This window comes from Mytilus californianus, unplaced genomic scaffold (assembly GCF_021869535.1).
Source record: "Mytilus californianus isolate M0D057914Y unplaced genomic scaffold, xbMytCali1.0.p SCAF_4, whole genome shotgun sequence".
NCBI lineage: Eukaryota > Metazoa > Mollusca > Bivalvia > Mytilida > Mytilidae > Mytilus > Mytilus californianus.
The window spans coordinates 43,243,312-43,259,751 of NW_026262690.1; the positions used below are offsets into that span (position 1 = coordinate 43,243,312).

The 16,440-nt window shown below is 29.4% G+C and overlaps 1 protein-coding gene across 8 annotated transcripts in view; it reads right to left on the reverse strand.

Moving 5' to 3' along the window:
• Positions 1-16,440, reverse strand: part of LOC127698326 (uncharacterized) — a 61,986-nt gene that overhangs the window by 27,444 nt on the left and 18,102 nt on the right. For 6 of the 8 annotated variants that reach the window (XM_052201731.1, XM_052201725.1, XM_052201727.1 and 3 more), the window contains exons 11-20: positions 15,957-16,063; positions 15,223-15,306; positions 14,670-14,759; positions 13,206-13,341; positions 12,556-12,638; positions 10,781-10,819; positions 9,187-9,219; positions 6,660-6,720; positions 6,333-6,395; positions 5,104-5,243 (exon numbers count right to left, since the gene is read on the reverse strand). In XM_052201731.1, the coding sequence (XP_052057691.1) occupies positions 5,104-5,243; positions 6,333-6,395; positions 6,660-6,720; positions 9,187-9,219; positions 10,781-10,819; positions 12,556-12,638; positions 13,206-13,341; positions 14,670-14,759; positions 15,223-15,306; positions 15,957-16,063 (836 nt within the window). The remainder of the gene's footprint in view (positions 1-5,103; positions 5,244-6,332; positions 6,396-6,659; positions 6,721-9,186; positions 9,220-10,780; positions 10,820-12,555; positions 12,639-13,205; positions 13,342-14,669; positions 14,760-15,222; positions 15,307-15,956; positions 16,064-16,440) is intronic. The other 2 variants (XM_052201726.1, XM_052201729.1) reach the window with 2 other exon arrangements.

Consider the following 16,440-nt stretch of genomic DNA (forward strand, 5'->3'; position numbering starts at 1 on the left):
ATCAATCCAAGCCTTCCCTTTGTGGTATGGTACCTTGCAGTACAATTTCAGAGAGATCCATACACTTGAACACAAGTTATTGTCTGGAAACTAGAAAAATGCTTGTTTTTAGGCCCCTTTTTGGCCCCAAATTCCTAAATGTTTTGGGCATTTACCCCCAAACTCAAACCCAGCTTTCCTTTTGAGATATGGAACCTTGTAGTACAATTTCATAAAGATCCATACACTTACACACAAGTTATTGTCCTGAAACAAGAAAAATGCTTGTTTTGTGCCCCTTTTTTGCCCCTAATTCCTAAACTTTTGAGGCAATTACCCCCAAAATCAATCCAAGCCTTCCCTTTGTAGTATGGTACCTTGCAGTACAATTTCAGAGAGATCCATACACTTGAACACAAGTTATTGTCTAGAAACTAGAAAAATGCTTGTTTTAGGCCCCTTTTTGGCCCCAAATTCCTAAACGTTTAAGGCAATTACCCCCAAACTCAAACCCAGCTTTTCTTTTGAGATATGGAACCTTGTAGTACAATTTCAAAAAGATCCATACACTTACACACAAGTTATTGTCCTGAAACTAGAAAAATGCTTGTTTTTTGCCCCTTTTTGGCCCCTAATTCCTAAACTTTTGAGGCAATTACCCCCAAAATCAATCCAAGCCTTCCCTTTGTCGTATGGTACCTTGCAGTACAATTTCAGAGAGATCCATACACTTGAACACAAGTTATTGTCTGGAAACTAGAAAAATGCTTGTTTTTAGGCCCCTTTTTGGCCCCAAATTCCTAAATGTTTTGGGCATTTACCCCCAAACTCAAACCCAGCTTTCCTTTTGAGATATGGAACCTTGTAGTACAATTTCATAAAGATCCATACACTTACACACAAGTTATTGTCCTGAAACTAGAAAAATGCTTGTTTTTTGCCCCTTTTTGGCCCCTACTCCTAAAATTTTGAGGCAATTACCCCCAAAATCAATCCCAGCCTTCCCTTTGTGGTATGGTACCTTGCAGAACAATTTCAGAGAGATCCATACACTTGAACACAAGTTATTTTCTGGAAACTAGAAAAATGCTATTTTTGGCCCCTTTTTGGCCCCTTATTCCTAAACGTTTTAGGCAATTACCCCCAAACTCAATTCCAGCTTTCCCTTTGTGATATGGAACCTTGTAGTTCAATTTCAGAAAGATCCATACACTTATACACAAGTTATTATCAAGAACCTAGAAAAATGCTTGTTTTTTGCCCCTTTTTGGCCCCTACTCCTAAAATTTGGAGGCAATTACCCCCAAAATCAATCCCAGCATCCCCTTTGTGATATGGAACCTTGTGGTACAATGTCAGAGAGATCCATACACTAACACACAAGTTATGTCTGGAAGTTACAAAAATGCTTATTTTTGGCCCCTAATTCCTTACCTGTTGGTACCATAACCCCCAAAATCAATCCCAACCTTTTAATTTTTGCGGTCGTATAAAAACTATTTTAAAACATTATAAAATTCATTTATTGTATTATTTGTTTTGCATTTTTTAATTATATATTTTCCTGTTTCCTAATATTCACTCTTTTATTCTACTTAGTTATGTTTTTCACTAAAATGTACCATTGAGGTTTATTTTTCCGGAATTTGCAGAATGACGTCGAAATGCTTTGCGATAACGTTAAAGAAAGGCATGCGATAATAACTGGAAGCAGTTGATATAAACCGGAAGCAGTTGATATATACCGGAAGCAGTTGATAACGAAAGTCATATCACACGGCTAAGACAATTCTTCAAATTTAATGAATAAATATATGTACAAATTAGTTTTATCAAGAGGTACAATTATACCATTATTTTCTACAAGAATATGATAATATTTCTTATCGCTTGTTACATATTAATTTCATCAATAAATATTCATGAAAATAATTTTTAAGAACATAGATAAATGATATGAAAATGTTTTGTTGTGAGAAATATATATATGAATAACAAATCATGAATATCGAAAATTTGTGTTAACGCATGCGGAAGAATATCTCGAGAACCGTTTGCAACAAAACTGGGAAAATATGAATGCCTACTCAAATCCAATTTGGAAAAACGAATTATTACAGAAGAGTGTCCACCATGCACTTGCACTGCACTATCATGAGAACAGTAGAATAGAATGATATATAAATGGATGAAAATTTGCCTGTAGAGTTATTAAGATGATCTGCTATTATATATATATAACTGTTATACAAATATTAATATAATATATAACAACAAACCAAAATATACTGATAACAAATGATTATATCACTACAATATGATAATAATTATTACGGTGAGGTTGAATTCCCTGTCATTTATTCATCATCGACACAAGAACTTGTCTCAGAAAAAAAAAATATCTATGTACCTTAACCCAACTTTCAGATATAGAGATATGATTTTTTTTTTCTGAGACAAGTGCTTGTGACCATCCACCAGAACTTGCGGTCATCCGATGTTCAGTACTTCAGTACTTTGATTATAATTAACCCAATAACATTCTGTATGTGCATGTCCCATGTCAGGAGCCTGTAATTCAGTAATTGTCATTTGTTGCTGTATATCATACCTTTTTTTTTCGCTTATTATTTTGTAAACAAATTAGGCCTTTAGTTTTGTTTTACATTTGTAATTTCAGGGCCTTTTATAGCTTGCTCATTGTAGAAGGCTGTACAGTGACCTATAGTTGTTCTACATCATTTGGTCTCTGGTGTAGAGTTGTCTCATTGGCAATCATACCACACATCTTCCCATTTTTATATGTACTAGAAAGATGATCTTCTACCACCAATTTGTCATAATATTTAGTGTGTCTATTGAAAACCTTAACCTATAAATAAATGAAATCTTCAGTCTACTCCTTTAGTAATTCAACTAATTGAGATTAAAAGGGGGAGTGTTGAGATCTCAAAATATAGTTTGCAACCACTACATCTACATGTGTCTGATGCAAGTCGTCTTTTGACCACAACCATGTCCTCTTTTAATCCATAAATACATCACTAAATGTGACTCTAACCAAATTTCATAAGAACCACAACAGATACCACAAGCAAAGTAGGAACTGATTACCCGTAAGAGTCCCATTTATTGTTGGGGTTCATATTGCTCAATCTTTAGTTTTCTGTGTAGTATTTTGTGGACTGTTGTTGGTCTTTTAGTTGTTATCTTTTGCCCAATGGTATTGTCTGTGTCCCCTTGATATCTTCTCTCATTTTTATGTTTTAATGTTCCTTGTCCTTTAGGGATTTTGTGTTGATGGCATATCTTTAATAGTCTTTGTTAAATATATCCACAAATGTATCAGATTTTGTTAAATTTATCCACAGTTGTACAAGATTTTGTTAAATTTATCCACAGTTGTACAAGATTTTGTTAAATTTATCCACAATTGTACCAGATTTTGTTAAATTTATCCACAGTTGTACAAGATTTTGTTAAATTTATCCACAGTTGTACAAAATTTTGTTAAATTTATCCACAGTTGTACAAGATTTTGTTAAATTTATCCACAATTGTACCAGATTTTGTTAAATTTATCCACAGTTGTACAAGATTTTGTTAAATTTATCCACAGTTGTACAAGATTTTGTTAAATTTATCCACAGTTGTACAAGATTTTGTTAAATTTATCCACAATTGTACCAGATTTTGTTAAATTTATCCACAGTTGTACAAGATTTTGTTAAATTTATCCACAGTTGTACAAGATTTTGTTAAATTTATCCACAATTGTACCAGATTTTGTTAAATTTATCCACAGTTGTACAAGATTTTGTTAAATTTATCCACAATTGTACCAGATTTTGTTTAATTTATCCACAGTTGTACAAGATTTTGTTAAATTTATCCACAATTGTACAAGATTTTGATCTTGACATGTTGTCCACTGTAGAAACCTGTTTGTTGTCCTCTAGATTTATTTTGAGTTTATTTTTGTGTTGTTTGGGTGCTGTCTCTAATATATACCACACATTTCCTTTTATTCTTAAGGATGTATTCTTCTGACTTTTCAGTCTCGTTGAAATCTCGTTCTGGGATTATTTCCAAAACATGTGATACAAGTGGAAAATAGCAATGAATTTAATAAATATCATAATCAAACTGAACTCTGTGAAAAAATTGTGTATTTACAATAAGTAGTTTTTGAGTAATAAATTTTTCAAATTTTATTACCAATCAAGTCTTGTCTTTTAGCCATATTTTTGAGAAAATGGGTGAGGGGTACAATAAATGATTTTACCAGAAACATGTACATCCCATATCACTTTTTCTATTCAAATTTCTGAGATATGTATTTTTTCAATCATTTATAACAAAGAAGTTTAAATAATATGCATTTTGTTCTTAAAACAGAGAAAAATCATAAATTTTCAAAATTGACAGCATGGTAAATTTGACACGAAAAAGCATCAAAATATGATAAAACTTTCTTATATTAACACCTACCTATAGTTTTTTTAACTTAAATTTATTCAGATTGGTCCACTTCATCTTAATTGAAAGTATGAACAAAAGTTTAATTGTAGAACTGTGATTTTTTTCACGATAATAGCCCAAAAATGGGCAAAAACTGATGAAAAATGGGAAAATCATCAAAATTGGGTACTTTCAAAGGGCCGTAGCAAAAAACAGAAGTGCACCACCATATGATTTTTTCTTCGCCAATTATTTTTTTACAGTCATATAAACCCAAAAATCAGGTTTAGAAAAAAAGTTTAATTCTAGAAATTTTTGGCTCCTCAGAGGTGTACATCCTTAATTCCACTGAAGTTTCCAGTCTCCTTTACTAATAAGGGATGAGGCAAAAACATATGATTTTCATACTGTAGTTTATGTAAAATCATACTATTTACTATATATGGACAAATCTATTTTATGGACTGCAATTTCTTCTTAATGGATTGATAATTAATATAGATTTATTTCCCTAACTTTAATTATTATTTCAATGTTCTATCTGGAAATCATCTCTTTTAAACTTCAAGTAATAGTTTAAGACAAGACTTTTTTGTAATTTTATGCCTGTTTTGAGGAAAAAAGTTATTCATTTTTTTAAATGAATCTATCAAAATAACTTACAATTTCAATCATTTGGTTTTCATTACTGAACTCAAATGTTGTACTCTCATTCCACTTAGGGAATAAAGTTTTCTTCTTTACTGAGGTCTTCAGTAATCTCTTCTCTCCCATTTTTACTATACAGAAGGGATCACTAAATCCTAAATTCAAGAATAATTCATTGAGCAAAATTATTTCATATGGAAACACAGAAATTCTTCCTCTGTTTGTATATGATACTGATTTAAGTGTGCAAGACATATGTAATTACCCTAAAACATTGCACATATTTATCTTTGCAAAGTTTTGAACTTAAGAAGTTATTGCTCTAAAACATTGCACATACATATCTTCCCAAACTTTTGAACTTAAGAAGTTATTGCTCTAAAACATTACACTAACAAAGATTATTCCAGAAACATGAATATAGGATACCGAAGCCAGCATTATACATGTATATGCCTGAACATAATATATGTTTGAATAAAAATAATGGCTGAAACTTTTTTAAAGATTTAAGAACAAAATATCATATATCTAAACCATCCCCTCTCATAAACAACCTTGAACACTGTCATGTATAGTGGGTCAAGCAAAATATGAAAGTGTCAACAAACAGAAAGTAGCTGCACAGCAGATCTGAAAATCATTTAAATGTGGGAATGCAGTATTTCCAAGCTCATGACCAATTATTCTAAGTAAGAATCACCAACAGTCCTATTCTTTGCTTTTTCTGTACTACGTTCTACAGATTCGTCATAGATCTTTTCTTCTACGTACACTCTTGTTCCTGCACAGTAACTTGACCCATGTTGAAAAACAAGGCAAAATGGGCATATAGGTATCACAGGTATGAAAAGACATAATACATATGTCTAGGTATATGCAATGAAAGTTTTCATTTCATACAAAGAGATTGACTGAGTGAGTTAGACAGACATACAGACAGAAAGATAAAGTCAATGCAGTATACCATCCATTCTTTAAGTAGATGGGGGTAGGATGAGTGTCATCCTGAATTCCTGAAAAAATACACTCTTTCCCAGATCATGGAAAATAAATCTTCAATTCCGATTCCCTATAGGTGTAAATCCTGAATTCTCCCAAAAATAAAGGCCCAATCCTGATTTCCCGCAAAAAATAAAGGTCCAAACCGGACGTCCAAAAAAAAAAAAAAAGGTCCTCCTGCCCTCATAAATATGATTATAAAATGATAGCAACAACTTTGTAAAATCTGAGTCAAACATTACCATTTCTGTCCATTGCAATCAAATCTCTGCCTTGAAGAATTGTCAAATCTACCATAGTTTTAGCTGAAAATAAATTAGGAGAAACTAATACATATAATTCACTCATTAGTCAACCTATATCAAAGCAAGTTTCTAACCTTTATTTTAACTTTAAGAATATGATTCTATATTCAGCAAAACTTACTTTTCAGTAATAATGTCATTTAAATCCAATGTTTTAGACTTCCATTTCCTAGAAAATGTAATGAGAGAAATAATTTTTACTGGCACTATTTGTGCTGTCAGTGAATAATAAACGTTGAAAAAAATCAAGCAATATTTACTAACTTGTTGGGTATAATTCAGCAAGTGTAACTTTCTTAGATGTCTGGTGATTTGGTCCACCTCCCTGAAAAAATATAATTGTATTATCTGGTACCAAAAACAAAATACAACAGTAAAATTAATACATGCAAAACATTAAAACAAATGGGTACCAGCACAAAATACAACAGTAAAATCAGTACATGCAAAACATTAAAACAAACACAATAAAACCTTTGATCCGACACAAATACTGCAAATGCAAATATTCTTCAAAGGGGCCTAACACACTCAGCTGGCATTCAAAGAGGAGGGGCAAGATCTTTTTTATTCAGGTGTTTTAGGCATATTAAACTTTTGTTTACTGTTATTTTGAAAATATATGTGCTGTTAAATGTTATTGTGAAAAAAATTACCCCTGTTAACTGTTTTTTGATTTTTGAATTCATTGTTTTCTCATTTAAGATTATTTAAATTGCTATTATTGGTTATCAGTATTTTAAATTTACTGTTATCTGTTTTGAGCAAATTAAAAATTGTTAACCCCCTCTTTCCGTCTTCAAACACAATTCAAAGAAGCATTAATATTCTTAAAACCATTTTTTTCATTTCTTCCTAACAATTTTTTTTAAACAGAAAAAACAAATCACTATAAGTGTTAAACCATAAATATGTATATATGTACAATTTAAAAGTATTCATGGTGCTTAATAGGTATAATTACAAGACATATTTTTAAAGGTAGATTCCATAACCCTATACCCTATAATTTCAATGAAGTTTTTGTGTCATTGGGTTGCTGTCTCATTAATGTATCACACATCTCCTTATTTTCATATCCATTACGATAATCTAGTCAAATATATTTTGTTATAGAAAAGACAAAGTTATACAGGTGTATACAGGTGTTATTATATCAATTACTGTTAGAATGTTAGCTGATAGCATTATCATTGAGGGAGCTCATAAAGCAGACACCACATGTGATCAGGAACAGGTTTGTCCAAAATTTATCTAGATGTTTCAGAGAAATCCTCTGAAATCATTTGTCTGCAACTGTCCTGTATAAAATTATGTTTAAAGATAGCCTTCTATGTGTGCTGAATTTGAAGTGATTTTAAATTATCTCTCCCTAAACTTATGCTAATCAATCAAAGCTCTTCAATCCCAATTTAAATTCAATATTAGTAAATAAGTGTTTTGTTTTTATGGACCTTTGATTTGACTTCATCCAGATTTTCTCTTTTTTCATAATATTCAATGATTAAAAGTCCCAATACAATGCTTTAATTTTCTTCATGAAATTACATTTTAATGAAAAAGATTTTGAAAACCATTTTTTTCATTTCTTCCTAACAATTTTTTTTAAACAGAAAAAACAAATCACTATAAGTGTTAAACCATAAATATGTATATATGTACAATTTAAAAGTATTCATGGTGCTTAATAGGTATAATTACAAGACATATTTTTAAAGGTAGATTCCATAACCCTATACCCTATAATTTCAATGAAGTTTTTGTGTCATTGGGTTGCTGTCTCATTAATGTATCACACATCTCCTTATTTTCATATCCATTACGATAATCTAGTCAAATATATTTTGTTATAGAAAAGACAAAGTTATACAGGTGTATACAGGTGTTATTATATCAATTACTGTTAGAATGTTAGCTGATAGCATTATCATTGAGGGAGCTCATAAAGCAGACACCACATGTGATCAGGAACAGGTTTGTCCAAAATTTATCTAGATGTTTCAGAGAAATCCTCTGAAATCATTTGTCTGCAACTGTCCTGTATAAAATTATGTTTAAAGATAGCCTTCTATGTGTGCTGAATTTGAAGTGATTTTAAATTATCTCTCCCTAAACTTATGCTAATCAATCAAAGCTCTTCAATCCCAATTTAAATTCAATATTAGTAAATAAGTGTTTTGTTTTTATGGACCTTTGATTTGACTTCATCCAGATTTTCTCTTTTTTCATAATATTCAATGATTAAAAGTCCCAATACAATGCTTTAATTTTCTTCATGAAATTACATTTTAATGAAAAAGATTTTGAAAACCATTTGTCTTTAGAGAAAACTGACATATCTTTTTTTTAAATACAACATTTACTAGTGTTAGAGATTTGATACAATATTATTTCTATGTGCATGACTATCAGTTTCATAAAAAATGAATACATTCAATTCATTACAACTAAGAAACCTTCAACACTACCGGTACTATGAAATCCTGAAAAAAGCCTTACTTATTTTAAAACCTATTGGAACATGGGAAATATAAATGGTAATACAGTAGTGCTACTGAATTCTTTAACAAATGCCTACAACTAACCCAACATGCAAAGCAATATGCTACAAAATTCAGACATAACATTCATACAAGACACCATTGACATATCAACAATCTTTCTAGTAAGGTTAAAACTATATTGAACATCATTTTCTTACAGTCCAATAAGTTCATCCTTCTAACTGCAATGATATCTACAATGTTATACATTAAAACAAACACTTTTTTTAGAACATGCAATATCCTACCTCTTTATGAACCTCTGTGGGAGTTATCTCCTCCTTAGAAGGGAAAATTGTGATATTGATAACATGATATGAATGAGAAACAAACATGAGTAATAACAGTGAATATTAACTGATGATAGTGATAAAATGGAGATTTAAAATGAGGAATTTGCAAATAAATTAAAAAATTGCAATGAATTTTACATGCATTTAACTTGAATATAAAAGACGGTTTTTCATTGACTTAAGTTGAGTTATTTCCCTTTGTCAACATGTTGATGGGCGATAAGCTGAAATTCCCTTAAAATTAAATTTGTTAAATTGACTGCTAGACTTTAAAAAAAGGTTGTTTTCTGAATAATTTTCATTTGTTTTAGTCTTGTTTAACTCATTATTGTGATCTAGTAAGGATCTTTTATCAAACTTACATGTTAAAATTTCGTTAGTCAAACAAGAAAATCAATCAGTTTGCCTTGCAACACGGCAGCTAAGGGAAATAACTCCAATAAAATTCTTCAATGGAAAAATATAATTTGCTTCAAAAGATATACCAAAGCAATGAAGGTTTTTAATTCATGATTAAAGATTTTACACAACCATTTTAAAACAGTGACATTTAACCATGTTTATAGTAAGCAGCTATATAAAATTTTACATACAGTGAAACTACTATTAGTACATGTTTGGCCAAGGCTGCAATTATTTATAAGGTGAAACTAAATGTTCAAAGGAAGCTGTATCACTTAAATAGCTTTTATAAGTACCCTTGACTCAATAAGAACACAATGTTTCAAAGCAAGTATTGTGAGTGAGCTTCTAAAATAATTCCAAAGGGGATTCACCACAACTGACTAATTTTAGCAATTTTTGAGTCTGGCAGAGAAAATTAAGGGCACCATTAAATGTGAAGACCTTGTTTGACAGTTGTTGAGGTAATTAACTATAATTTAAATTGAATATCATATTTTTTTTTTCTGACATCATTACATTTGGGTGGCAATTCATCCTTTGCAAAGCTATTGATTATTTTGTCTTTTACTTGTTCCATATAATTTGTATTTTTACAACAGATGTTTTATAATAAACAATGAAGCCAAGTAAAAACTCATTTGACTCTTTTGGAATATGTAAGCTAAAAAGCAGCATAAACAAAAACACAAGCTAAATCAATGCAATGGTGTACATAGGTAAATGTCACTTTTTTAATGTCCATATAAAATATATATATTTTAAGTGTACTATTATCCATGCTATTTTGAATACACATGCAAGGCAATATTTTTTACATATGGTTAAATAAATAGTACCTAAATGTCATTATTATAATCTACTAGTGGAATTTATTCATTTCTTCATGTACCATATATACCAATGTTTTCAAGTCTGGCTTTCATTCTTTGTTTTAAAAAAGTTCCATTGTTAATTTACCATTTTATGTATTTGAATAATAAGAAATGCCTTTACTTTCAGGCATTAAAAAACTTGTTAGATTATATCATTAAAAAGGTATGTAAAACACATTTTAAAATCAGATTTTAGAGATGGATACATGTAACAATTTGAAGTTTAATTTAAAATTTTGTAGGAAAACATTGATATTGCGATTACTGTATACCTGGTCAATCCGATGAAATGATGATCTTGATGTTGTAGGCTGAATAATTAATATAGCAGCATAAATATATGATCAGAATAAAAAATTATCAATGTTATTCATGCAAAAAAATAAAAACCTTTTTTTAAAGATCTTTAAGTGATCACCTTTTTAACATTTACACATAATGCAACAAGACAAGAGGATCTTCAGACTAAAATTGTTTTTCTTGTAAGATTTTTTTATCAAAAGACCCGCAAACCTCTCAAATGAGAGACAATCATACAGAACTTTCAATTATGTTTTTTTTTGTAATTTGTGGGAGATATTTAGTAAGTGAATCATGCATTAAAGGGGAATAACCATGCAATAGGTTAAGAAATAAACAATTTGTTAACTACTGATTATGTAAAACAAAAGTTAGAACCTGGAGGTATCATACTGTCAAGACAAAAATAAAATAACTAGTCCTTCTTGACACGTGCTAATTCATTAAAACTTGAAAAAGAGGTAAAGGGTGGATGCACATAATAATGTAATACTAAGACATATATAAGAAATGATTCTCAGATCCTTACATGTCATTAATTAAATCAAGGTCATTTTATTCATATTATTATGTTTGCTGAAATATCCCAAAAAAAATTGTAATAAGGGTGGGGCTGATCAATTTTCATCCAAAAAGAGTCCTTCATACCAAAGGATGTAACTACTTATATCAAATTATAATTTTACAGTCAGATTCATGATTTAAGGAACAAATTTGGGAAAGAGCAGTAACAAGTGATTACAGGTTTGTTGTATAAAACCTCCTAGGCTAAAACAAAACACAACAATTTAACATGTTATTAAAAAATATCAGCAGTATATTAAATCACCTGCTTTTTAGCAATTATTTAACATAACATTTACTGAACATTAATTGCTACCTTCATTACTGCCCTACACGCCAACGGCATAAAAGGCAATAAGTAAGTAAGTTACAGAACATTAATTGCTACAAGTTATGTCTGTTTCTTGGTAAAAATGAATGTCATCATTTTGAGTTATAAACTTCCTGTGGACATTTATAATCAACAGTGAAAAATATATTCAGTCACTATAGAAAAAGAATACAGAATCCCATATGAAATGAACTTCTCTCAGGTTTTATCATTCAGATGCAATCAATTACATAAACAAGATGCAAGTTACAAATTTCCTCTATACATGTACTAGGATGCTATTTGAAATTACTTACGAGAACAATGTAAAAATATTTTAATTCCTGAAGTGTATACAACAAACAACATTTCTAAGATATAAAGTCAACTGAAAATTAAAGATAATAAAAAGCCATGTTAGTGTTGACTTGACAATACTGGTAGTTTTTGTTTAGATAAATCAAAAGACTTTAATGTTGTTTATTAAGTCCTTTAATGATTTTTTTTATAATTAATCCCTTAAATAACTTATATTATAGCAAATACCATAGTACAATTTTCAGCTATAGCTTCAATAAACTGATCACTAAAAATTAAAGCAATGCAAATAAGGAATCTGTAATATATATATATGTACAGCAATTCTGTGTGAATTAAATTTTGATTGATTGATTGATTGATTGATTGAGTAATGACTGCTTAATGTTGCATCACCACACTTTTTTTTATGAAAGTGTAAGCTATCAGTATTTTGTGAGAGATTTTAAATAGAAAGTTAAGCTAATTAGGAATATACAAAGCTAACTACCAGTACTATAGAGGCAACACTTAAATATTCCACAAAGTATCTAGCCTATATTCCATTTTACTCACAGCAGATGAAGGAGATACAAGATCTTCATTATACAAGTAATCTCTCTTCCCACTGTCACTTAAGCTTGCTACCCTGTATCTCTCTGTAAAAAAAATGAGGAATAAATGTTTTCAAGGTACAACACTTCTCAGACTAAAAGAGGAGCAATATCATTGATATGGACGCATAATTAAATGACTGTCTTATTGTTTTGTTGAAACTATTTGTTTAAAATTGTTCCTACTTAATATCATAAATAGTTGTTTAAAATTGTTCCTACTTAATATCATAAATAGTTGTTTAAAATTGTTCCTACTTAACATCATAAATAGTTGTTTAATTGACCTTTAACAGGGATTTATTTGAAAATAGAAAACTTTGATATCTGGAATATTTAGTAATAATTTACTTCAGAAACTAATTTGACTTAGAAGCTAGCCATGCATACATGACTAAGGAGACATTAGTTTCATATGTATTTCTTTGCTAACAAATTAGCCATGCATAGCTAACCCTGTTTAGTTTAATTATTTTATGGACCAGAAACTAACAATCAATTTCCATTTTTCAAAATTATTCAAGTATTTCTTAATTCCCTGTTTTATAAGTCATATTTGTTTTTATAGTTGGACTAGATATATTGAAAGATACTAATAAAAAGGTTGAATACCTGATTTCTCAACTGAAGTGACAGGTCTAAACACTAGTGAGACAATAATCTTCCCATACGATGCATCTGTTACATAGCCTTCTGATGATTTGTTGTATCCCAACGTTAACTGTTTCTTTATTACTACAGGTTCTTCCTATAGGTAAATAATTGAAAACATTTTTTTTATTAACAATTTATTTGAATTTGTTCAACCTATAAAATGTAACTGTTTGCTGGTATATTGAATTTTTACATTTACCAAAATAGATCAGATGGTTGCAATTATTCAATTTATTGCTATCGCCTCAAGTTATTTAAAAAATATCATATTGTCACTTAATTGGACTTTTTCTCAACATTATAAAACTAAGTGAATTTTGGCCTATATGGAAACAAGCTCTAGTGCATATACTTTTTACAAAATTTTTGAAATTTATTTCCACAATCAATTTGTAAGAAGCAAGTCCTCATTCAATATAAGTAAATTAATAATAAATACTATGCTTATATAATTCTGGAGTAAATCATAAAGCCATAGGTTTAAAGAATATGTTGACATGGGTAAATTGTGAGCATGTAATATAATAAACAAACAACAAATAAATACACTGTTTTTATTTATCAACTTTAATACTACAAAATAAAAAACATTATCACTAATTGTGTTTTGTTACTTTTATTGAGCATTATTATGCAATTTTAAATGTGTATAAATCATGCACATTTTGACAAAACCTAGACAAGGCATAATTTACACATCACTATGTGATTTGAAATGTAAATTGATTCTGACAAAATCTCATGTTAATCATGTTTGTTATAAAACAACTACTTGACGTTGTAATCATTTGTTATAAGGACAATATCATCTGCTCCAACACAAACTCATCTAAAACATTTTGTCAGCATTTAACACAAGAATCACTAGTTACACTGCATATATATAAAATATTTGAGTTTGTTGAATACCAACAGATTTTAGTAACTAGGTTTTAGTATTATTCTGTTTATGAAAGTTATTTAGTATGATCAGATTATAAGAAATGTCCAATTTCACTTTTCAAATTGAGTACAAAGAAAATGAGCTGTTTGATAAAAGAATGAAAATATATAATAGATATTATCAAAGTCAAGCACACCAATTTTGGTTTGGCTAGGGTCAAATGAGTTTAAAATTTTAATCCTCATTCGTCACATCATATTTTTGACCTACTGCTAGTATCCAGTAGGGTCAAATGTGTATCCATTATAATATTTTAACAACAAGTGAAATATTTATTATATTTATAACAGATATATTATATTTTTATAAGACTGAGAACTTTTTTCTAATTTATATTTTCTATATGGATCTGTTTATTACTGTACAAACAGTTATAAAACAGTCTAACCTTCACTCACAATATTTGTTTGGTAGAAAACTATTTGTTACCTCAAATAAACACCTGCTGTCCTTCTGTACATTGACTTAATATTAATTACCTCTGACACTGTAGAGAAAGCTGATCCTAAGAAGTCATCTTCTATAATATTGGTTCCATCCCAATCAAAGACATAAAAGGACAGCATAACCTGAAATAAACCATAACTTCATTCTGATAATTTTTATTTTAGAAATTTTTCCTAAAAGTTCTCAATGAAGGTTTGACAAAAAAGTGCCTCCAATGCAGTATTTGAGTTGTTTTCAATGTTACTTTAAACAAATAAAGACACACACAATTAAAAATCTCTTATAAAAATAACATATGGTTCTAACATTCAACACCATGGAAGTACTTTTATTTGTAAAAAAATGATTCTGTGGATCCTAGATTTCATGATTTAAAACTTGTTAATGATGAAAAGACTGAACTTTAACTTAATTTTATATTGCAAACATACTGGTATATATATACTAGTTTTGGAAATCAAATACTCTGAACAAAAAATTACTCCACTGTCATTTCTTCCAAAGTATTTTGAGAAAATCAGTGAAATATAGATTTAATTGATTAAAAACATAGATTTTAACAAAGGTAAACTGGGTTGTACTTACATTTGTAAAATCTTTGACAAAAAATTCCACACTAGAATCCCATCTTGGAGTTAATGTATTCTTCACGAAAGGTGTAGTTAGTAACTACAACAAAAAATAAAGCAAAACGTTTAAAAACATATAAATATATATTGATTTAGAAAATTGATAAAATTGTTTTGTAAAGAAAAGTCTATGGAAAAATGCAAGATAAAAAGCATTTTAAGTTGATAAACAGACATGTAAGGAAGGGAAATAGAACTATTTTGCTGAGTTGTTCTTATAAAACTTTGACATTTACACCCCAAATAGGTCAAAATCATCTGGATTTCTTCCACATTCAGGCTTAGGAAACATAGAGTAGGGTAAGACAAAACAGAATTTCAAGTCAGATAGCTAATTTGATTTAACAAACCAAATGTTAAAAGATTTTTTTGTCTACCTATGTGCAATATGTTTCAGGCATAAAAAATCAACAGAAATAGATCTATTTTCATTGAATTTTGTGGAAAACCAAAATTTGTGCTTTTCGTGGTGTCATGAAGAGAAAACTAATATGTAAATTTTCAATAAAAAGACCAATTTCCTATCTAGTCATTGTTTGAGCTATGACTCATTGCAATAATGGCCAACAAATCTTAATTTGCAATTTTAGCTAGAAATAGATATTGGGGCCTTATTGAATCTACTCTTTTAAGTACCTTAACAGAAAAGGATGTTATAGATAGACTTATAAATATTTCTCCATAACTTACTCTTCTCCTGTCACAGAATGCTACACAATAAGGATCAGAGGTTCCATTTCTGTCTGAAGCTATCAAGTTACTGGCTCCATGGATACATATATACATTACACCTGATTCTGAAAAAAAGTTAAATTACAACATTAAAATAAAGGCATATTGATTCAGCATATAAGCTTAAAAGCATGTTATTGTTCATACTTAGAAAACTTGAAAGAATATTTTATATGGTGTTCCATATTTTTCATATGGAAAAGTTTATAAAAGTTCATTTCTTATTTTTCTACAAAGAAAAATATAATCTTGGAGTCCTCCTTGCAGTCTTGATCAAATATCTGTCATATTTTTTAAAAACAACAAAACATAAATTTACAAATAAAGAATAATGCATGATGGTCATTTGAGTATATTCTTGCTCATTACAAAACAGGAGAAATGCTTTACTTCCTATTTCAGCAGTTTATACAAATACTGTGGATTCATTATTATTTGTAGG